The 23963-nt window shown below is 37.9% G+C and overlaps 1 protein-coding gene across 3 annotated transcripts in view; it reads right to left on the reverse strand.

Annotated features, from left to right (window-relative positions):
* Nucleotides 1–22024, reverse strand: part of GALC (galactosylceramidase) — a 34544-nt gene extending 12520 nt beyond the window's left edge. Inside the window, exons 1-11 of one of the 3 annotated variants that reach the window (XM_064658913.1) lie at nucleotides 21781–22024; nucleotides 20802–20870; nucleotides 18832–18895; nucleotides 17112–17225; nucleotides 15570–15709; nucleotides 13305–13343; nucleotides 10389–10516; nucleotides 4157–4312; nucleotides 1949–2073; nucleotides 616–743; nucleotides 73–162 (exon numbers count right to left, since the gene is read on the reverse strand). In XM_064658913.1, the coding sequence (XP_064514983.1) occupies nucleotides 73–162; nucleotides 616–743; nucleotides 1949–2073; nucleotides 4157–4312; nucleotides 10389–10516; nucleotides 13305–13343; nucleotides 15570–15709; nucleotides 17112–17225; nucleotides 18832–18895; nucleotides 20802–20870; nucleotides 21781–21948 (1221 nt within the window). In that variant the 5' untranslated portion in view covers nucleotides 21949–22024. Of the gene's footprint in view, nucleotides 1–72; nucleotides 163–615; nucleotides 744–1948; nucleotides 2074–4156; nucleotides 4313–6506; nucleotides 6638–10388; nucleotides 10517–13304; nucleotides 13344–15569; nucleotides 15710–17111; nucleotides 17226–18831; nucleotides 18896–20801; nucleotides 20871–21084; nucleotides 21557–21780 lie in introns of those variants that run through there. The other 2 variants (XM_064658912.1, XM_064658914.1) reach the window with 2 other exon arrangements.
* Between the last annotated feature and the right edge of the window lie 1939 nt (nucleotides 22025–23963).

Raw genomic sequence — 23963 nt, forward strand, 5'->3', positions numbered from 1 at the left:
TCTTGCATGTATTTGATTATGAATAGTAGTTCATTTTACAAGATTGTTCAAGTGTATTCAAGATCTACTTACAAATGATCCTTTGAGGTAGAAAGTTGCTCTCTGAGGTGTGACACTGAAATTAGGCAGTGGAGGCCTGATACATTGAGAGTGATTATGAGTCTGAAGAAAAAAATAAATTTAACAGAAGGAACATTCATTACTGGAATGCATCACAAGGCAACCCATAGGAAAAACATGCAGCATAGAATTGAAATTTAAAAAGCACTCATTTATTTCACTGTTAACATAATAACTACAATTACACTACTTTAATAATGTTATTTTTAATACTGATTTTAAAAAAGCATATGATTAAACTTCCTCCCAGAGTGTGTAATCAAATTAAAGCTAATTTATGATAAAAAGATAAAGAAGACATATATATATTGGTCTTCAGGAAGACTCATTTAGCTATTCAAAACTTCACGTAGAAAAAAGGACCTCTATTGGACTCACTAACAAAGCTACCAGTACCAAAGGACATTCACAGATTCTGAACTACACAAATCAAGACAGGTCCTTCATAACAAAACATTATCTTTCCTAGTTCATTGGAATTGCTGATGCACATACCATAGTTTCAATGATGATGGTAAGGTTCCCTAGACCATCTGTCAGAGCTACAAAACTGCCACCTCCTTCTAAGTGTCCATCCACTTGCAAGTATGACCAGCCTGGCTGGGTAAATTGTGTTGTGTGTGCTGAGACAATATGAATAAAAATCAGAATACAGTAACATTTAATAAAAAATAGTACCATTTTCAGTCTTAATTAAATTTCTCTCATACATGCTTACACAATAAAAACCTGATTTGGGGAAGAAAGTAATAGAACTTCCATAATAAATTCTACCTATACAAGAAGAAAGATTAAAGAATTATACGAAGGCACAATTTAAAACACCAACTCTCTGGCAGAAAAAACAGTTAAAATGATAGAGGTTATTTAGACAGGAAGAACAAGCTATTATACCACTATGTAAGGTACTCACATACATGCAATTTGAAAATTCATCACAGTTTAGATTTTCACAAATCTTTTTTTTTTCTTTAAATAAAGTAAACATTTGAGTCAGAGAAAGCATAGATGGGCATCTCCGTGAGAGATAAATAAGGTTTTCAGCATAAAGGAGAAAATATGACCCAGATCCTGAAAATCCTGAGCAACATGGACAAAGGAACAACCGCTCAGCTGTTCCGAACTGTTCCTGGGACAGTTCGGCCATTTTTGGTTTAATGCTTTTACATATATAGGTAACCAGCATAAGAACAAAAATTAAAGTATTTGTTTTGTACCTCACTCATGGCACTGCAAATCCTACTTGCTCTAGTGAACTGTGGCAAAGACACAGTGGCAAAAACATTACATACAGAAGGACTACAGGGAAGCCAGTGAATCCATGTGTCCATAGACAGACACTACGTGAACATACTTCGCTTTCCCCAAGCTTAAGGAAATGCTGATTTACACAAGCCAAGAATCTCAAGCAGGGTAAGAATACAGAGGTTCTTTGTTCCATTTTCTCAAATTGAGAAGTATCAAATGAAATTGATACTCCTCAAAGATTAAAAATAGAAGAGGGGAAGAAAACATGAAAGACACTAACCCTTATAGGCACTTCAGATCAAAATATTGTAATAGTAATGGCTATAAAGGCAGTAGCTTATTCATTTCTGCTACATCTAAAGGTCAACTATTAAGATATTAGATCTTTTTGCTTTCTATTGAAAGGAGCATTTTTTTCCTCCTTTTTTAAAGTATTCACAAAACTTTTCACAAATCTGCCTTAATTTGGTACCAAAAAAAAAAAAATAATACACATAAAAACACTAAAGAAATGAAAGCCTCGGAAAATACAGTGATGCTCGGTGTCAGATCACCAAAATTTTAACTGCAAAGTTTTTACCTGTAATCCAGATAGGAGCTTCAACTTTATAGTGGCCACTCCATGGCTCTTGTGCTGTCATTAGCCCACACCGACCAAAGGGCAACTCTTCATAATAACTAGCCACTAAGTTCCATGCGATTGTCCTGGAAGAAAAACAGGTGTCGGCTGTGCAGTTGGCTCCATTCATACGGATAGTATTATACTAACTTAGTACAATAACCCATTCCTCTTTTTTCTCCAGCATACAATGAAAATAATTTGGGGGTGGGGGTAGGGAGAATATCTTTCCAGCTAAAGGGAAAAAAAAAAAAACACAGGAGAGAAAAATAAAGCAAATCAGCTTGCAGTGTTGAGAGCTTCTTCCAAAACTTGTGATGCATTCCCTGGCTATATCATCATAAAAAATTGCATATTAAACGAAATATGTATTGAGGGTTAAAGACTCCATTTGTTTATTTTTTTCCTGTTTTGAAGGCAAGAAATTTTGTTGGGAAAATTTATAGCTTTTTGTTGGGGTGTTATTTGGTTGGAGTTTTTTTGATTAATTGTTTATTGTTGTGCATGGTGGTAAGTTTTTTTGGGAAGAGTTTTTTGGGAGAGCAGTTAAGTAACACTAAAAAAAATTAACCTTTCTTTATCCATATAAATAAAAAACAGAAAACAACTTTAACCAGCCATCCTCCATGAGCTGTTGCTATTTCAACAGGTTACCGTCAGGATACTGAGGTTAATCACTTCAGGTACTTTGATTTAGTCTTCACTGAAAATGTTTTGCAAGGATTGTAAACTTTAGACCTCTGGGCCATAAATATGGAAATACAGCTTTCTACAGTTATGTAGAAAGGAAAAGCTGGCAAGCTGTTCTGCTGATGCATATGGGTGACTGCAAAGGCCTCATCCTGAAGTCACTGCCATAGATTAATCACACTACACAAGCATATGAAGAGACCCTGGAATTCTACAAAAACATGCTCATAAAATAAATAACTCTTGATTTGCAAACTCAACATGCTTACATCAAATTTGTTCTGCTGATTTCAAACTTACAAAGAGATGTAGGAAACTTAAGTTCAAAGGAAACAAGCTCAGAGAAAGATAAGCTGCCTTTCATCAAGCAGATTCTGTTTTCAATATAAAAGCCAATATAATTTCACTGTTGGATATACAGACTTAGAACTATTCTAAAATAATTTATAAATACAATACATATGCCTGGTAGTCAGGTTGCAAAACAAATGGGACATATATAACTAGAAAGAGCCTGTAAAAACAGAAAAACATTGGAAAAGACCAATCCCAAATTAAGACATTAAAGCATATGAAAGTTAAGAGGCAATCAGAATTACCAGGAATTCACATAGGAAATATTAATCTGTTAGAAAGCTTCAGCTTGCAGAAAAGACAAAAAATTTGTAAAAACCAGGTGACAAGAAACTTTCCTTTACAAGTATCTAAGTGATTTGTACTGGGCCCCACTTCAACCACTTCAGACAAAAACAATCCTCTTTATTGTTTCAAAATGAAGTTACATCAAAACTAAAAGCTTTGAACAATATTGATTACATCTTGATGACTTACTTTCTTTAATCAGACCTTTTCTTTCAAATTAGTAGGTTTGGCACTAAAAACATCAAACTATATTTACTATTATCTTCTAAAACTGGGAGTTATGTAATTTCCCAGTAAAGAGAACAGCTTTCTTCCAGTTTTCAGTTCGGAAAGAAAATGTGCAGAACAGTAAATTAATGACTACAGTGTGTTTTAGAATGGATTCTGAGGAAGAAATTGAATGGCAAAATTAGATAATTACATCCATACATATTACGTTTGACCAAAGACAAATAACTTGATCAAGACCTTAAGAAAAATACAGACAAATTAGCATTATGGATATTTTTCTCCAAAGTTTTTCATGTGGATAGTTCTTCTTAAAAACATTCTCTTTTTAATAATTATTATCAGTCTCAAAGGCATCTGAAATTAGCTGCATAAACCATTGGATGCTGTGGAACAGTAACTAAGAATACACAAACCTGTGGAACTTCTACTCCAGAAAGAATTAAGGACAGCAGACTTCATATGTTACTATATTTGAATTCAGGCTGACAGCAGAGGTAGTTTCAGTTTACCTGCTTTCTTACCATAGCAGATAGATGTCTTATATAGTATTTTAAAGAATTCTTACACACCAAGTTGTGAAAGTGAGCAGTAGTGCACAACACTTACGAAGTCATGTTTCCATTTACATAGTTTTGGTTCAGGATCCGAGCCCAGCAGCCTGCACCTACTTCATCATTGAAAGTACTGTAATCTTCTGAAGACCATAGTTTCTTCTCAGTTAATATGGCATTTTGCACTGTTTTTGTCCCAGGATAGTGAGCCCTACATAACATTTTAAAAAGAAAGAGTACTTAGTACAAAGAGAAAAGTCAATCTTTGGAAGTACATATAGCAGCAATGATTCATCTCCTTCAAACTGAAAATGAGAAACAAAATATCTTTGGAATACTACAAGTGGAATAGAAGAAAATGGACCGAGGTGGAGTCATAACATTCCAGAGCTTATTGTATTTGCATCAGTAGAAGAATATTTCTTCTGATATATGACAGCATATAAGTAAACTTAGATTTAAAGATGCTGTACAATTTCCACAGCTTGTTAAAGCAAAGCTCTATCCTGAAACTGAGCTTGAAGATTTTCCTAACTAGTCTGCTAAACAGAGAAAAGACATCTTAACTCATAGGATCTTAAACAAAACCATAAATAATTGTAAAATCGACAATAAGATACAGTACTAGGCATTATTCTAAGAACTTAACTGTATGAATGTCTTCGGACCTACACATGAACTTAGCTAATTTTTTTAATAAACTCAGGTTTCAAAAAAGCATGCTAGTTGGACTACAGAAGTTACAGAGGTGTAAATTGAAAGTAGTTGAAACATATAATGAAAGCTAATTTTCTTTTCAAGATCTTCCTCAGCTTTTTCCTAATGGAGACTATTGATTACATTCAATCAAAACACTGATTCACTGTGCGAGATTTGTCTGACTGAAATAAAACCTTTTTAAATCACTTGCAAAAAATACTTAGCATATTCATTGAAGACACTAAGTACATACACTAAAATGAAATTATCAGCACTGGAAAGGAAAGCATAAATACTTCCTTTACTATTAGCCTGAAACTTGACATATTGATACATTCATGGCAGGGACACAAGAAACACCACTTTTTCTAGGCTGACTGTAAGGGGTTTTTTTTCCATTCTTTTCCCTCTACTGGACAATGGGCCAGTGTAGTCCTTCATACCTAGCTTCACTAATGGGAATGTAACCAATAGGAGAGATTTTAGCTCCATTCTTCTCTGCTCTACAAATTACTGTATATTTCCCCTTTGGCTTGGAAACATAAGTATTACCTCAGTACCAAGCAAAGGTTTTTGTAGTGGCATAAAGTGCAGAGCTTGCAAAAACAAGGCAGAGTTTTCACACTCCATATCCTGAAAAGGTGTTTAATATTATGTGTTAACAACCCTGCCAAATAAAAGCTGAAATACGTAAGAGATTATTTAATCTACCTGTTAAGACTGAATCAGAGTAGGGATGTAAAACTTACACTTGTAAAGAGTTAAGCAACTACAGCTTACTTAGACAGTAAGTAATCCACACATGATCCAAGATTCCACCTGCAAAAAACTGCCAGGATAGTGTTCACGTTCAGAATGGGGGGGAGGATTGATTGCAGAGGTAAATGACACTGCCTGCCTATCTGTATTTGGAGAAAAGGTCTTCATTTCTACACCTCCTATGGGTCAGATATATAAAGAAGGATGAAAACACCCCACTTGAAGCAAGGAACTGCCACATTTGAAGCACTTGATTGAGTCAGGCAAGTTTATGGCACCTAGTAATTAAAATTTACAGCTACTGTAAATTGAAAAGTTAATGAGCAAGTCTTACACACATTTCCATTCATCCATCAAGTCAGTAATCAGTGTCAAATTTAGTCTACTAGCACGATATTAGCATCATATGACAAAGTCCAGAAGTAGTAAAACAAGTCAGCTGGTTGCATGCTTTCCAAAAACAACTTTCTCATCAAAACAAAATGGAAACTAAGAATCAAGACATTATTGTAACTCAAAGAAGAATCACAGCCCAAATCCACTTCTGGATCACAACCATTTGAGTAACAGACCAGTGAAGTCAGCAATACAAGGCTGTATACAAAGCTGTAAAGCTAAAGCACTTTTTGCATACCAACTACAGTAACCAAAAACCTCCCCAGAATAAACAGGGTTGTCCAAAAAACCTTCAGTTCATCAAAAGTACATTCACAGCCAATAGGAATCTTCAATATAATAGAGGACTCACGATTCAACGAAAGAGTTGAGGCTGTTGCCAGGACAACAGCCGTGTGATTTGATGTGGGTTAGTAAGAAAGATTATACAATCAATCCTTTCCTTGCAGGTAAGAGTACAGAGAATTAAAGGTTTGACTGTGTTTGTTATAAACGAGATGAAGACAGACTATAAGCAAACCACCGAGAAAGAAAAAGAGAGAACCCCCTACCCAATCACATCGACCACTCCATGCAGCTCAGAGTCAATCAGCAAGACAAAGGAAATGGGCTCCCACAGTCTATCGCTGGCTATGATCCTCACCTGCTCCAGACCACGCTTATCCAATGTGTACCTCAACAGCTTGGAAAAAAAAAAAGGAGAGCAAAGAACAGAGAGAAGGGACAAATAAAAAAAATGTTTTTCAAATTGTTAACACCTTATATTGGGAAAGGCAGCATCTTCTTCAGCACTATTTGAACATAGCTAAAAAAGAAATAATTATGTTTCGATTCTTGTTTTTGCAACCTGGGCAACTATTACAAGAAACAAAATGTACTAGATTGTCAAGCACAAAGTGCCTTCAAAGAAGGACATCTTCTTCCTCTACCATACCAAACCCTAAAGTACATGAAAACAGGAAAAATTAAAAACATTTGGTTGTTCTTTTCTTACAGACACAAAACTACAGATAAATACAAATTATATCACATTTCATGCAAGATACTCCACTGGCAGATCAGGCACTTAGATGTTACAATGCTGATTGTTAAGCTACAAGGACCACATACGAGGCAAGGACAACTGAATTCTAATGTACAAACCTTGCAAAAGCACAGTAAACATTCAATTAAGAACAGGAGTTGATTCCCCCTATTTTTCCTGCTAATCAGCTATTTCAATTTAATGGTGAAACAACAGAATTGAGCTGAGCTCTTCCTAAACACAAACAACGAAAGAAACAAGAAAAACCCCAGACATGTACACACCTCATTACTCAACTGTGTTGTATGTCAAGCTTTAAAATTTCAACTACTTCACACTTCCCTAGAGACATTTTAAGACCTTGAAAGTTAACGAAACAAATCTAAAATGCCATGTAACACCAAATCTAATGATGTACTAATGACGCAGAGGTCCCCTAAACAGCATTTGCTGTACTTGTAAATTCATGTAACATCAAATGCCCAACTATCTTCAAACAATTCTGTATATTTCTACCAGATACAATCTTCTCTTACAGGGCACACTATCTGCAGAAAGAAGTGCTGCAATATTTTTTTTTCACAGATCAGAATACGAACTAGGTTATGTGCAGTCTGAGCAGCCTGAAACATCAAGATTTCCTCCCCCAAAGTTTTAATAACTTCAGCTGAACACAATGTTACTACTAATAACATTACCAACAGTATACTTATGTGTTGTACTTTTCATTACATCTTGCTTTAGAATAAGGCAGTATTTGGTTTTCAGACTTATACATAAAAAGGCTAACCTATTAAGCAATTAGGGAAGGTTCCTGATGACTAGAGACAAAGAGTTTTAATGTCCATCTTCAAGAAGAAGGATCTGGAAAACTACAGTGCCATCAATCTAGCCACAGCCTCCAGGAAGGTCACTGAGCAAGTCTTCCTGGAAGCCATGTCAAAGCACTAGAAGGGTAGGAGGACAACTGGGAACAGCAGCATGGATTTACCAAGGGCAAATCATGTCTGACAAAGATGTTTGCTTCCTACAAGATGATCACCTGTGTGGGCAAAGTGAAATCAGTGGATGTCATATACCTTGACTTCAGCAAAACCTTCCAACTAGGTAGATAGAAAAGTGCAGTCAGGGAGCAGATTACTGGCTTATATTAGGAACAATCCCGTTTTATGTCTTTAATAAAATTCTGGAAGTTTACATTTTGCTTTGCTTGCAGACACAGCTTTTGCTTTTTCTGTTAAGCTGTCTAACTTCACTCATGAATTCTCACTTCCAGCCTTCTGATTCTCCCCACATCCCATTTACCTTAAAATTTACCTTAGATATCCATCAGACTACAAATGGTATTTTAGGCAGGGCTAAAGCTCCACAGGGAGCAATGGTATCAAGGTAAAAATTACCTGATGCAAAAAAAAAAAAAAAAAAAAAAAAAAACAAAACACAAACAAACAAACAAAAAAAACCACAAAAAGGAAAACTGAAAATTAAAGGAAACACAAAAGAGAGGGAAAGGGCAGTTACTTTTTGTGGATGGATGCCAAAGCAATCACTTCAATTCTGTTGATAATTTCTAAATAAGACAATATAGAAATTTAAACCCAGGTCTCCATTCCACACTAAAAAGAACTAAGAAAAAGTCACTGAGAGGTTATACCTGGAAAGAGATTACAGAAGAATATACAGAAAAGGATTTCTGAGGAAAGAATTTAAGGCTATTTAGGAAAACAGACTGAATAGCAGATTTTGCAAACAACTAGACATGGTTATCTAAGAGACATACAGATACAGCTGACTTCTAGCAACTTCATGAACTTTAGCATTTGAAGGACAGATGCCTAAATATTATTATTTTTCACTAGGTCAGCAAGGACTCTGATAGCTGGTATCTTAAAATCAGCACTGGCTCAGAAACATGGTGTTCTCGTTTTGTACTACCCTTAGTTTCTTGACAGATAACACCACTGCACAGGAAAACCTACCTAACTGTTCCTTTTCTGTGATCAGCAGTGGCAGGTGGAGTTGGGGAAAAATCTCTGTGGCATTCAAGAAAAACCTCTTACAAAAAGAACTTTCATCTTAAAGAACAACTAAAACACATCTGTGGTTCTAAAGGCACAAGCAAAAACAGGTACTCCTAGCCTTGATTCTGTCAAGCTCTTAAAGAAATAAGAACCATACACACTCAGTGCATTCATTCTGCAAGTTGTATTGGCATGGAAATCATTAGTAAAACATTTCCTAATGCACTATAACTTCCTGAGGTGCAAGTCTTGCCTAACCTGGGAAAGTTCTAAATTTTTAAAACAAAGGACTTACTCAATGCTGACACTATAATTTGTATTTCTCTGGCAGCCACTTCCAGGTGATCCGTGTTTACAAGCTCAACACATATGAAAGTAGTTTCTTTATAAAATCCCTGCTTAACTGACTATAACCCTTGAATCATGCATTAATTTAAACAAAGATGAGCATATCGCACTTCCTGACATACAGAGGATAACTGGTACACTAGTGACCACAAAAATGTTTTTATCACAGTAAGGTTAACAACATGGATAAGTTAACAAATGTAACATAAGTGAGCAATTTATACAGATATAGCTCATTTCCACTTGGGACATGTTGTAATTTTTAAAAAACTATTTATAGTTTTGAGAAACCAGAGATTACAAAGAAAGCAGGAGCAGCAGAATAAGTATCAAGCCAGTTGACAGAAGCAAGGTAGTAAGAAACTGTATTATGGAACAAGAGTGAAGGCAAACAATCGAGTTGGTATTTGCCAAAACTGCAACAGTGGGCATTCCTAGCTGCCAAAATTGAGATAGTTTGTATTAGTTTACAAAGTTTGGATGTTTGTTTTTACTTCTATTTTACTGTCTCTGTGTGCACTTTTAATACTATCTGTTATCAGACATAAGCAACAAAACAGAAAATTCTAGATTTAAGATATGACCAGAAAAATCACAAACATGTACCAGGGAATACCACAAGCACAGGAAGACCCAGGGTGATAAGTTCCACTGTGAAAGTTCAAGTTTACCTGAAATTAAAACCAATTGAAGACCAAGAATTCAGTCTGAAGTTTTTCTAGCTTTGAAGATGCACATGCAGGTTAGTTAGAAGTTTCCTGTCATTCACTATTGCTAAGAAGCCTAAAACACAGTTCCTAAATGGATACTTGAAAGAAATAATGGAAGAGTGGTAAGGTCAGCTTACACATGCACTAAACTGAAAGAGAAGAAGACAAGAAAGAATAATCCATCACCACTGTATATGATGATGAAAAAAATGGGAACGGCTAGGAAGTATGAAGCAAGAATATATGACTCTTGAAAATGGAGATGAAAACTTACTTAAAGAGAGGAAGCAATAAGCCATGTTTAAAATGCCTCCCTTCTCCCACACTTACCCGACTACCTCAATAGCATCATTAAGATAGGGATCAACTATCATCTCGTTTGAAACGTTCCAATCTCCATCCGCAGCGATGATGCCAATGTTCATTAGACCCAGTCTGTCCAAAGAATGTCGAAGCACCTTAGTAACAGACAACACCACTTAAAGTACAGCCTTCATCAGTAAGGCAACATGAAAATTTAAGACTGAAAACAATTTAAGAACTGTAGGAGTCATCAGTGAAAGCATTTATCTTCAGACCAAGATGGATAAGATAAGTTCTCACTCCTCAAATGACAACTAAGACGAAGTTAATGGTAAGTATTTTTAAAGCTGAAGGGTTATCTATGATATTCAGACAGTCATTACACAAAAAGGGGCTTCTCATCACTTGGATTACTTTTGACACCCCATGTGCATACATATACTCCACTTGGACACTCTCAACATACTGACTCCATGCATGCATGCAATTCATTACACATAAGTAATGGATTTATCATAAAGTCAGTCATATTAAGTTGATCTAAAAATAACGACTGGCTGGATGTGGTAGTGGACATACCTCCACAAGTGAAAAAAGTGAAAGTTAACCTGATCCCCAAAAAAGGATATTGAGAAAATGGGGACTGAAGTTTTAAAACAGAAAAGACCTTGTAACCATGCAGTTCTCTATAGGAACAGAAATCTTTGCCTAACACCTGTCCTGTTCAAGTGAAGAGCACCTAAACACTCTTCTCACAGCCCATTTTATTGAAGAAAAAAAAAGAAAGATTTTTCCAACCACTCAAAGATCAATAAGTATGAATCCTTAAATAATTTCTCATAATAGCCCTCTAGCAATGGAAGAAGAAGAATAGGGAGAATCTCCATTTTTCATATAGTCAAATAAGGACAGAAATCAAAGTCCAAGTGTTGATGACAATAAAAGCCTAGATCTAAAGGACATAAAACTTACTAAGAAGAAGAGAAGTAGCAATGAAGTTCTGTTCAGCTGTTTGAAGCCTTTGAAACACAAAGTTTACCAGAAGAAAAATTCATAAAGCTAGAAGGTCGCCACAATTTAAAGCTTTCTAGATAGCCAGACACTGGGAAATATTGCCTAACCATAGAGATAATTCAGAAGATAAGTCAAAATGACTGGAACAGTTGCAGAACTTCCAAGTTGAAAGATAAGTACTAAGGACATAGAACTGCAGACACTCAAAATGCATTCCACAATGACATATGCAGAACAGTTCCCCCACACAAAGTACTCATGTTTATGTACAGATACTCCTTAATTCTAGCATTAAAATGGCAGTATTTAAAAATATAATTGGAGGAACAGGATCTTCTTGAACAAGAATTTATAAGCATTAGAATCCTCATTTCTTTTTTCTTTTTTTTTCTACTTAATAAGAAACATAACTAATGCCTTAGTGGATGAACTAACTAAAATAACTTCTTACAATTAAGATAAATACATAACAGATAAGCTCTTAGTTAACAGACATTACAGAAAACCTTTGATGTGCAGCAGCACACTTCAGTAAATTGACCTTTTTCAAAATGGCAAATTGCAAATAGAGTTATCATGCTGATTAGAGAATAGGTGACATGTGACCCTAAAGGAATGAATGGTAAAACAGGTGTTAAAAAAACCCCAACTTTTATCAGTTAACATACAGTGAAGAACAGGCCAAAATTTTTCAGTAAATATTTGGGTGATTTTAAGAATAAAGGTTAAACTAAATATTAAGCTCTACAAGCCAAAAGCTCAATTCAACAGCATTCCAAATGAATGCTGCACCTAGACTTGACAGCTTGTTCTCCACATTCCTTCTCCCCACACTAGGAAGCCAAGACAGTGGAAAAAGCCTCCAGGTGACATGACACACAGCTAGGATTGTTCAGCCTGGAAAAGAGAAGACTTCAGGGCAACCTAACTGCAGCCTCCAGTACGTGAAGGGAGCCTACAGGAAAGATGGAGAGGGACTTTTCTACAAGAGCATGTAGTGATAGAACAAGGGGGAATGGCTTCAAACTGAAAGAGGGTAGGTTTAGATCAGTATAAGGAATAAATTCTTTAAGTGTGGTGAGGCACTGGAACGGGTTTCCCAGAGAAATGGTGCATCATTTCTGGAAGCGTTCAAGGCCAGGCTGGATGGAGTTTTGAGCAACATGGTCTAGTGCAAGGTGTCCCTCCCAATGTCAGGGGCGTTGGAACCAGATGATCTTTAAGGTCCTTTCCAAGTCAAGCCATTCTATAAGTCTTATCTGCTTTTAAGCAGAAGTAACTCTATTGCTTCTTAGCTTCGAAGCAACACCAAGGAAAGGAAGAAACCAGAAGCTCATACTTAAGATTTCACTGCAAGATAATGTAACAAAGAGAAGAGAGTTTTCAAAGCGTGGCAGGGGGTAGTGGGGGCATTCAGCAGTGAGAGATATTAGAGACTCGAGGCTGGTTATGTGAAATATTGTGTTCCTCCAACCTTTTAGAACAAAAGGTACTGAATTTTGCACAGCTAAAAACACAGAGCATTTACTATGTTTTCCATAAAATAAGAACCTGGAGGTTTATAGCAATATTTAAGGTACTATAACCTCAGAACTTTGCTACAGAATTTTAAGTAATTCTAGATCTTGGACTTCTAGCTATATCCAAGCCAATATGAAGATGATACAAATTCGTATGATTTCAGACACATTGACTGAAGTGTCCATTAAAATGTGAAAGTCCTAAACACTTAGCATACACTGACTTGCTTTACAACCTAGAGATCTCATCATTTTAGCATTCCATGCGTACAACTACAAGAAACAGAGTTCAGTAAGTGAAGTAGTTGCAGAATTAGGGTCTCTTTACTAGGTAAATTCAGAAAAGCTAATTGTTTGCATATGATAAGACAAGCATTTCACTTTACAAAAATAAGAAAAAAACACATACCTTAATGTATTTGCTACTAAATGCCCTTTCATTCCATATCTATAAAGGAAAAGCAAAAATCCATTTAGAAAAATCAGGATATGTTAATGCATAATGGAAGATTTTATTTATATATATGTGAGATTATACAATCCATTAATCAACTCCATGTTTTCGGTGTGCTAGAGGAAAGTGCTCTGGTTGGTTTTGTTATCAGCTTTTCAGGGGAAAATTCTGTATGGAAGTTCATAATAGCTGGGTTTTTATCTTTCTGTAAGATCTCCTGATTGCCTTCTTGCTGAAAAGAGTGCTAGAGCTGCTTGAGCTCTACAGTGGCAGCAGTGTTACACATGACTCTGTTACCAACTGGTCTACAGTTTTTTAGGAATCATCAAGAAACACACTGTGGCTTCAAAGTGTGACCTAATGAATGGGCCCTGTTGCAATACAATGACATAGGAGAGTAAGAATAAGTCACATATTGAACAATTCAATGAAGATTACAGCTCTTTCTAATTTACACAGGATTACATCCAAACTCAAACACAAAAGATATCTAGCATAGTTTAAGTAAACAGACACAAAATGAGCTCATTTCTAAATTTTCCAACTTTTATGGAAAGAGTGTTTAAGCTAAACACGGCTCAAAATTCAAAAGCAGGAATACATTTTTGAATTTTGAATTTTGGAAAGGAAAGGAATCCTTTCTAGCAAATCTCCTAGCCTATAAAATGTATAAGCAGAAACCTTGTTTCTTTTGGTTGTTTTTTTAACCGCAACATGAACATCAACTCACATTCACCAGTAAAGGTGAAAGTATCCCCCATAGGATTAGATTACACAACCATGTACTAGACAGGAAACTGTCTAGTTTCCTGCAGATGGGATAAGCCCCACTGATTTTGGTATTTCCAGATCTTTCAATAAATGCTAACATGTGACTTTTGAAATGAGCCAGTAAAAAAGTTACTTACTGAAAGGCTCATCTCATCATAAAGTAAAGAGCAATACAGAACAAGTGTTATAAACAAAGAGAATGGTAAAGGTTAACAATGAAGAATCATAACAGCATTAAAATTGTTTTGACGGTTTCTGAGCCTTCACAGACCTCACTGATTTCATGTATTTCAGGTTATACCCACAAAGAAATTGAACAATATACAATGTCACCACACTTCCTATAGAAGCAGAAACTCCATTTTCTTAGAAGGAAAGAATTCTGAAGGCCAAGTACCATGAAGCAACAAAACAGAAGTCGAGCATTACTCAAATATACGAAGCGCAGAACTCACCTTCTAGTCCAAGAGCATAGGACAGAGAAAAAAGTAACAGCAGTTTGTTCTCCCTGTCTCCACAACTGAATTGCTGAAGCATCACTGTGTTACCCACAGTGCAAGACTGACCCAGCTGAAATAAGTGAGGAACATCAAGGGGGATGCACTCCAGAGGACATATACATGAGGTACACCTTCCCACGTTACAGCAGAAAGGTCAGACCTCTTTTGAGGGATGGGAACAGTTTTAGAAGCTTTGTTCCGGACTGCTGATGTGATTTTCAGCTTTTCTGCTTTTAAGCTATCTCATATAAAAACACTTCAAAGTCCAAAACAAGTGTTCAGTAAGTACAGGACTGATTTTAGAGGAATCTTAGCCACACACTTTCTTGGTCAAATAATGAACTCGAAAAATGTTTTTCCAGATTGTCTGCTTCTCCTTCTCATTTCCAAATTATGACATTTTTTCTCAAACATTCATTTACTATCTTCCATATATTGCACTGTAGCACAATATAGCAGTTACAATGTACTGTAAGATATGCATCTTTAACTACTATAAATAATGCAGGAAAAAATGGAAGAAGTTGTAGAGGATTGCTCTTCTGCAAAATAACAACCATATTTTATGCTAAGAAGTCATGTTAGCTGACTTTCACAAACTGTCTTAACTAATGCTTTTCATTAGCTGGTAACTGCTGAAACCCAAGCAGAAAAAGCAAGGGACAAAAGGAAAAGATTTCAGAACATTCAGATTCTCTGGCAACTTTGTTCTAGAATTGGGAAGGCCGGAGCCATTTGACACTGGTTCTGCTTTAACAGCCATCACTGCAGAAAGACTGTAAACTAACATAACTTCTGCCTTTCCCTGGCAACAGAACAAGATAAAACTGCAACTAAAAAAAAAAAATTCTCTTTCCATCCTCCTCCTCCAATAATCAACAAATAGAGAGACAAGACCAAGATCTTAGGAATGAAAATAGATAAAATATACAGATTTTGCATTACTGACCCCAATATAATCAATATCCAAATCGTGATACTGTTTTGCTCCTAATATCCAAGAAACAATATAGTAAGCAGTGACATCTGGATAGTCATAGGGCCAGTTTTCACCCTTCCCTATCCATCTTGGAAATGTCCAAGGTAATCCTGGAAAGAGAAGAAAAACAAATTAATAAGGTAAGTGGTTGGTCTACATTACTCAGAAAGTTTCAATAGCAAGGTGTAATTTACCTAAAATGAAGAAGCAGACATGCACTTCAAATTCACTTAGTTCCAGTGAAGAATTGGGACATAACTTATTTAATGAATGAAACATAACTTATTTAACTGGAGAGTATGCTCTAATATCTGTTGGGTTTTTTTTGAGCTAGAAAGCCTTCATTACTAAAGAGCAACTAGACTGACTACATAAAATCCTTCAATTGTATGGTATTAGCCCTAATAGGTTTAAAAATCTGAAGATTTTAGGATAAAAATTTACAAAGTTAAAGACAAGGAATCAATACTGAACATAAAAAGTTGTTAATCTCCTGAATATGAATTTCAGAAGTGATGATCAGATCATAATAGAAGAAGGAAGATTAGGATCATGAAAAAGAATTTTGAAGTCTCAGCTGTTCAGTAGATCTTGTAGTAAGGAAGAAAAACAAATTAACCTAACCAGATACTGCTAAGTTTTCAGCTGACTTGTACAAGACACCATAGGCTAATTTAAAGGTAAACCCTCCTTTCTTTGTTGAGAGCTTGATCTGAGGGAAGAGGGTTGTTATCAATAGTCACAATTAGTTATAGATAGTAAGCTTAACAGAACCTGACTGACAAACCCTGCACCAAGTCATGCTCTGTGGCTGGATATGGTAAAGCCTGACCCCTGGAAGACTGGGGCATTAGACACCTTTTAACTGACACATTTCTTACCTGTTCTTACATTGTTTTGTGTGAAATACATTTTGTATTTCGAAAATACAATCTAGGGTTCCACACCTGTGTTGTCACAGTACATACACAACTCACGATCAAAACAGGAAGACAAGAAGCTCCTCTTACAACTCAACTACATACCTAACACAAAGCAGCAGACCAGAACCACTAGAGTGGGGAGGGGATGATCAGTTTGTAATAAGAACATATAATTGAATGAAGTGTGTATAAGATTTACAGATTTATACTTCTAATAACTTTATTTTATCCCTCCTAATTTTTCTACTCTATTATTCAGAAATTCATCTCTCACGATAAACCATCCATGTTCATTGCTGTGATACATTCTAAGCATTAATGTTACTTGATACAAGCAAATTATTAGACATTTTTGCCCTATGCTTCTTGTTACAGTAGTGCAACATAAGGATATTGTGCTACTGTAACAAAGTGAAACATGGTAAGTAAGTGAAGCATCAAGGTAAGCTTAATAAATTAGAGATTCCACTTTGCTGCAACATCAAAATATCTGCTCATTAAAATTAATATGTTAATTAAGTGTGAGAGATAGGTAATTTAGTCAGAGGAATAAAAAAGCATTTAAATCTTAAAGCTTGAAGCAATCTACCAATCAGTTTAATGTCGGGGTTCCTCTTTTTAGCTTCTTTCATCAGCCACCATTCATAGCCCCGGAAGTAATTCTCATCATTTTCATAGTGCATATGGGAGGGTTCAGTACCATCTAGGAAGGAAAGAGACAGGTAGCTCACAATTATCCTCTGTGTCATAAGCTGTTACACATGGCAAAGTTTGCTGTATTGCTCACTGCCATAGTATGCAAGTACATATCTCCGACATGGTTCACAAGTTCTTTGGTATGTATTTCAGAGCAAAATGAAGAGTGGGAGGGAACATGCAAGACTTGCCACCCTCTGTTATTAGCATATTAACTTAGCATAAATTTAATATTTTTTATTTTAAGGGACTCTGCCTGCTTTTAACATCAGATGTGATTAAAAAAAATTAAACAAGCAGCTTATTTCTAAACCAAAAAAAAACAAACAAAAGAAGGTTATAATTTGTTTATTCTGGGCAAGGTAAGTCCAGGGAGAAAAAAGAAAGGAACTACAATGAAATGTTTCAATCATAGGAAATAGGGACTTTTTATTTTTACAGTAAAAGATGCAGTTTATAATTTCCATGGTGTTCAGTGAGTGCAGGAAGAGTTTTTGGAATTGAACACTACATACTGATTTTCCTCAGGCAAAGGTAAACAAACTAGAAAGGTGCAAAAGAATCAGTGTTGCAAGGGAAGCCATCATACACAAAAGTCAAGTTATAACTTGTGTACACAACTGCAACAATTATTTATGCTAAAATATATGCAGAGACCTCTTTTAATGAGACTTTTTTTCTAATGAAGCCTGCTTAAACAGGACATTTCATTACAAAAAATAGGATTGATATTTTTACCTTAGTAACACAGAATAATTAAATTCCAAATTTCGACTTCTGCCAGAAGACATCACCTTTCTCCTCTCACCAGCAACTCATTAACAAATACTGAGCTTTTAAATCCAGTATAGTGCTTTTCATCATGTTAATTTTTGTAAAAGAAAGTAAACCAAAGAACAAAAAACAGTATCTAATTATACAAACACAGGCATTACAAATAAATATATATATAATGTCACAAAACCAGATTCTGTACTTTCTGTTTATCAGCTGTGTCTGGTTCAAGTCTGTTCTTGATGTGGCCAGACTTACTTTGGGGAAAGATAAAATACAGGAAAAGAGAAGAAAGATAAGAACTGTCATCACTGCTTCTCAGCTTCTGATTACAAGCAGTTACTAAACAGTTTCTCCTATATGTGAATGTAGTCGGCTAGGCAAATTTCACCAAGACATTTTCATTTGCAATTCTGCTCAGGCAAAAAAAAAGAAAAAAATAGTAGCGACCGTCAGCCAATGCCACTCCAGTGAAATGTAGCAGCTCATTAAACCAAAGAAATGTCATTGCTTCTGACCAGCTGTCTTTGCATTTTCATGCTTCTAAGTATTGCAAAACTGGTGTTTGAGAAATGCGCTGCAATGCAGAAAGCTACTGGGGGGGGGAAAGAACTCATTTGCTCTAGAATGCAACCCATTAACCATATGATAGTGAGAACTGTCTCCATAAGGTTAGTATAAACCTCTCTTTACAAGTTAGCAGATACATTGGTTTTTTGCAACTTCAGTACAACTACAGACTGCATTTCCATGTCTCAGCTAAACTGATGTGTGCAGGACATGTTACTTACAGCAACACTGAAACAAGAAGTTAAACGTTGCTCACGCAAAATCCATACCTGTTGACTGCCCATCACCTCCAATCTCTACTTTGAGAATATGTAAAGAAGCACCAAAATTAGGCTAGAAAAAAAGAGAGACAAAACCAAAGAGAATCCTGTTGTTAAGAAGAATGTGTTAAGTAAGGATACAGTTTTGAGTATGCTAAAAATGTAACATTTTTTTTTAAACACCTATTATAAATGTAATGAGAGATATACAGAGTTCTGCTTCAAAAGAAAATTGAGCAGTGTAAATAGTACACTGGTCTTTAACAGGTTTCATTGACTCTTGCACTGTTAACAACACACCTCCACAACTGTGCAGATTTTAAATTGGTTATGCTCAAGCAAATACTGAACCACTCTTCAAGTAGGATGTGGGCTACATGAGGAACACAACAGTATTTCAATGTTATTAGAAGTTAAATTTGTTTCCTTTTAAAATCAAATTATTGAAGTTAATGTCTCTGTAAATAATTTATTCTTTGGTGTAAAGGGTTATCCTGCTTATGTGACAGAACACACATACAGGTCAGAAATAATCTGCTAACCAGATGCAGAAAGGCAAGTGAGGGGAAAAAACCCACCACAATGGAAAACCCACCTAATCCATTATCCCTCTCCCCTGGCATCTGACTGGTGGAAACAAATATAAAATTCAAGCTCATATAGGTGACCCTACTCCTAGTATGTTCTTCCAGCCATTAGTGCCTTAAGAGTTGCTCAAGCCAGAAGTTATGATTAATCATTATTTTAATAACCACTGGCCTCCTCCATGGAATTACCCAAATATAATTCTGGTATCTAAAAGAATGTTCTAAGACATCACAATTCATTTTGAGTAAAAAAATAAGTTGCATAGACAGTAGTTTGTTTGGCTTACAAGTTTTGGATTTTTTTACTTGCTTTGAAATAAAAAGTACGTTTTTCCAATTTACCGTTTCTCTTCCCGAGATTTCTGATTTTAAACTTCTAATACTTTTGTTCTCCCATCCCCATCACAAAAGTTGACTGACATTAAAAGGCAAGGAGAATAAGGAAAGGTATACTCCCTCCACAGTATAACAGCTTAAGAGGCTTTGGTGAAAGAACATGTCAAAAATTCTTTGAAAATCATAATCTCTCAACTAGATTTTCTTTTATCTATTGATTCCTTCAGAAAACTTGTATTAGTAACACACAGCTTCAGTCTCCAAAAAACATAGGGTTTGATTGCTCAGTCACACATTATGCCTTATTCTACACTTTAATTCTTTAAACTACACAGTAAATTATTCCCCTCCAGCCATCTGGATTGCATTACTTGAAAGTGACATGACATCCTCTTCCAGCCGAGTAACTTACAGTGCCAAAAGCAAAACAAGCTATTAATGTCCAGTGCAATAATCTTGCCTTATAATAAAGTTGGGGAACTGCACAGGTTACACTTGCTAACTAAGGCAGCTTACAAACCAATAATATTTACACACCTTCTAGAGTAACTGCAGTTATATTTGAGACTAGTTTGGAATAGATAAGCTACTAAAATCATGCAGGCTGCAGAGTCATTTTCATGTTACGTTAATCTATCTGTATGTACTCCAAAAAATCAAAACTGCCTCAAAGACCCACTTACTGTCATCACTAAGAACAGCTAAAAACCTCATTTTAGCCATAAAAATGATTTCTCATGGACAATTTCCCATGGATGATCAATGTATGTTTAATACATTTTTGAAAATGTATTTTTAAAACATATTTTGAAAACATTAAAGGAATTTTCATAGTAATTTGAACAAACGGACTCTTGAACAAAATCCTGGTTGTCAAAAACAACAGCTAAAATTTAAGGTTCTGGTAACATTCAACATTAAAGTAGATTCTTTATAAGATAGGACATTGTCTGATTTCAGGTAGCATTAAATATACTATAGTTGGGGTTCCAACATTACACAATCACAAATTCTGCATGAAATTAAACATTACTGTAGCAGTGAAACCAACTTTACCCTGAACAGGTAATCTAAAATCTGGGAGCGGTAAGGTTCTTGGTAGTTCACCAGAAGTCTAGACGTGGCCTAAAATGGAAAGAAAACATGAAAATATGAAAACCCAACTCAAATGCTTAAGTATGTCCCAGTTTTTCAGTCTAGGACTTTCACATGGCTAACAAACCTACAAAAATAATTATAGCACCAGGAACTCAGCTAAGCCCCTACACAAACGCATTTCTAACCCTTCAACCGTGCATTTCTGGTTTCGCAGATTGCAATTGCCTTGTACTCTGGTTACCTGCAATTCACTGCAAAGAGAGTCCAGAGAACAGAGAAACAGAGACCACACAGGCTTATGGCACGAAAACGCAGCTCCCTCCCGGTATCATTTCTCCCTGCTTCGGTTCTCCGTATATCAAAGGCAACAGGAGGCACAGAGGCAGGAGGGTAAGGAAAGCATCCCAGCAGGTCCATGAGTGAGTAAAAACTCCAGGGATTTCACGGCTCTGCTGACTGGACCACAGGAGAGACGACGACCGGCCGTTGGCTCTTCCAGCATTTTAAGACGCAGAGACGAGGAGCTGCGAAGACCCTCTACAGAAAAGCCCATCTTGGCTTAGCTCTCCTCTACTGGCACCCGGGACACGGCTGCCCCTCGGCACCCCAAAAAGCCCCTGCCAACCCTAAAAAAAACTGGAGGGCTGGGGCGAAGCGGAGCCCGACTCCAGCTCTCCTCGCAGGCAGGACCACTGCCCGCACCGCTCCCCTCAGCCCTCCAGACCTCCTCCTCCGAGCCCCATCACGTCCAGTCTGTGTCCTCACATCCCCCAGCCCTCACGGCTCCCCTCCAGACGCCCCCCCCCCCCCCCCCCAGCCCAGGCCCCGCCGAAGTCACCACACATTCCCATAGGACGGAACGTCCAGCCCCTGTCCCCTGTGGTCCCGAGGAGGGCACTAGCGCTGCCAGCACCGCAGCCCCGGGGGCGCCGCTCACCCCGCCGCCGCTCACAGCCCCGATCCCGTCGAATTGCCTTCCCAGCCCGTCCGCATCGTCCAGCACGTAGGTGGCCGTCAGCAGCGGAGCGGCACCGACCCTGGGGGGTCCCAGGCCGCAGCTGCAGCCGAGCAGGATCGCACCCCACAGCAGAACCATGCTCCCCATCCCAGTCCCAGTCCGAATCCCAATCCCGACTCAGCTCCGCTCCCGCCCCGTTCCTGCAGCGCCTCGGCACTGCCCGGCAACGCGCGTCACGTGACCACACCGCCTGGCACCACCACGGGGCGGGGCGTCAGCTCCCGTGCCGCCATCTTGCTCCAGGGAAAAGCGGAGGGAGGGGAAGACGCTTCAGCTTTTACAGGCAACCCCCCCCCCGCCACCTGAAGTCAACAGTTGCCATTTTGACAAAGGGCAAGGCTGGAGAGGCGCGCACCGCCATGCTGGAACTGGCCTTGAGCGGCGAGTGAAGCTATCGCGGAGCCATCTTGGGCGTGGGAAAGCCGATGGCTGTGAGGCGAGGAGGGGTTTATGTCGGAGCATACCGGGAATTGCGTTCAGTCCGGAGTGACCGGGCGCGGGTGGGGCAAAGCCCAGCTGACCCTGTTTTACGGAGCGTCTGACCCTCATTTTCGGGGCTTCTGACAGCGCTAGGTACTTGTCCTGGGTGAGGAATGGCCTTTTCCAGTGCCACTCTCATTCCTAGGCCCTCGCCAGCGCCTCGGAGCCAGTTTCCTGGTTCTGCCCTGCTCTCAGGCTGCCACCAAATCCTTTGAAGAGTCGGCACAAGTCGGCGCTTTGAAGGAGCACATTCCAGCGCGCTGTGAGAAGGACCTTTGATCGCCGTGGGGGAAGCGGCAGGGAGCGGCCCTGGGCCCGCGCCAGTCCCGCAGAGGCGCGGCCCGGCTGCCCTTCCCGGGGAATCCCGGTTGGCCTCAGCTGCGTCAACACGACCCCAGAGAGCGGTCCTGAAAGTGGAGTTTAACGTATAAGGGGCTGAAGGAGCCTTTCTGTTTTACGCCTTCAGGGGCGCGCTGTGGGGCAGCCGCAGCAAAGCGTGAGCAGCTGAGCTGGTGCCACACGCCCAAAGTTTCCGTGGGGATAGCCAGAGTGGTCCCTCAGACTCCAGCATACAAGCATTCGGCTCAGAGGAAAGTATTCAGGAGCTCGACAATCAGCTTGATTGTCCTATAAAATTCATAATGGGGAGCTCTCAGTGTGCTGACAGTGTGGTACAGAGGAGATGCTTCATGTGCCCAAAGGAGGAATGAGGCACCAGAAGGTGCCGTTGCCGATGTCCTGCGGACGTTGTGGAAAAGCCCAGGTTTTGCACGTTTCTAGCCATAAAGAATGCTCTTACTCGAGCCTCTGCGGCTCTTGTCATTTAGGGATCTAATGTCTCAGTGATGACATTACCTGGCTGACGTTTCCTGTTTATTTCTTTTTAAATAACAATACCAAGCACTCACAAAACATTTTGTACTTTGCAGCATTATCAAGCATTAACTAATGAACCTGCTCACACCCAAATGAGCTATACAATATCATTATTACATGTAGAAGGACAGAGTGACTCCTCAGGGCTACAGTGAGTCAGTGGCAGAGGTGGAATTGTGCTCATGGTCCTACTTAACATTCATTCCAGCAGACTGTACAGCTTTGCACACCTGGAAGGTTTGCAAAACCATCATAAATTATTAGTTGGTTAATTTTGATAGTTTCTTAAATAAATGCATCAATTTATTCCACACAGAAAGTTTCAGCTATGAAATTCAGTTTCTTAATCATTCATAGGACCTTAAAAGTGTCAGTTTTCAAAACTCATGTTTGCATCCTATGATGTGGTGAGTGCCTCCCCTTTTCAGGTGGTACAGAAAAACATTCTCAGAATATGTTTTGATGGAAATAAAAGGATGTTTTGGTGTGACTGTGGAATTTATTCTGCATTAAGAATCTTGACCTTGCTATGAACCTTCTTTAGGTATTTCTCATGGCCCAAGGACATATGATCTAGACCCTTTGTAAGTCCAAATATATCCAGTAAAATTATTGAGGACTTATTCATTGCTTCTTTTCTAGATAAGGTAGTTTTCCACTTTTAATGCTTTTCTATTTCAGTTTTTTTTATTGCTACTACATTAATCTCAGCCAACACTAAGAACACCTGTGGTTCCAAGATAGCC

The sequence above is a fragment of the Pseudopipra pipra genome, chromosome 6, assembly GCF_036250125.1.
Source record: "Pseudopipra pipra isolate bDixPip1 chromosome 6, bDixPip1.hap1, whole genome shotgun sequence".
NCBI lineage: Eukaryota > Metazoa > Chordata > Aves > Passeriformes > Pipridae > Pseudopipra > Pseudopipra pipra.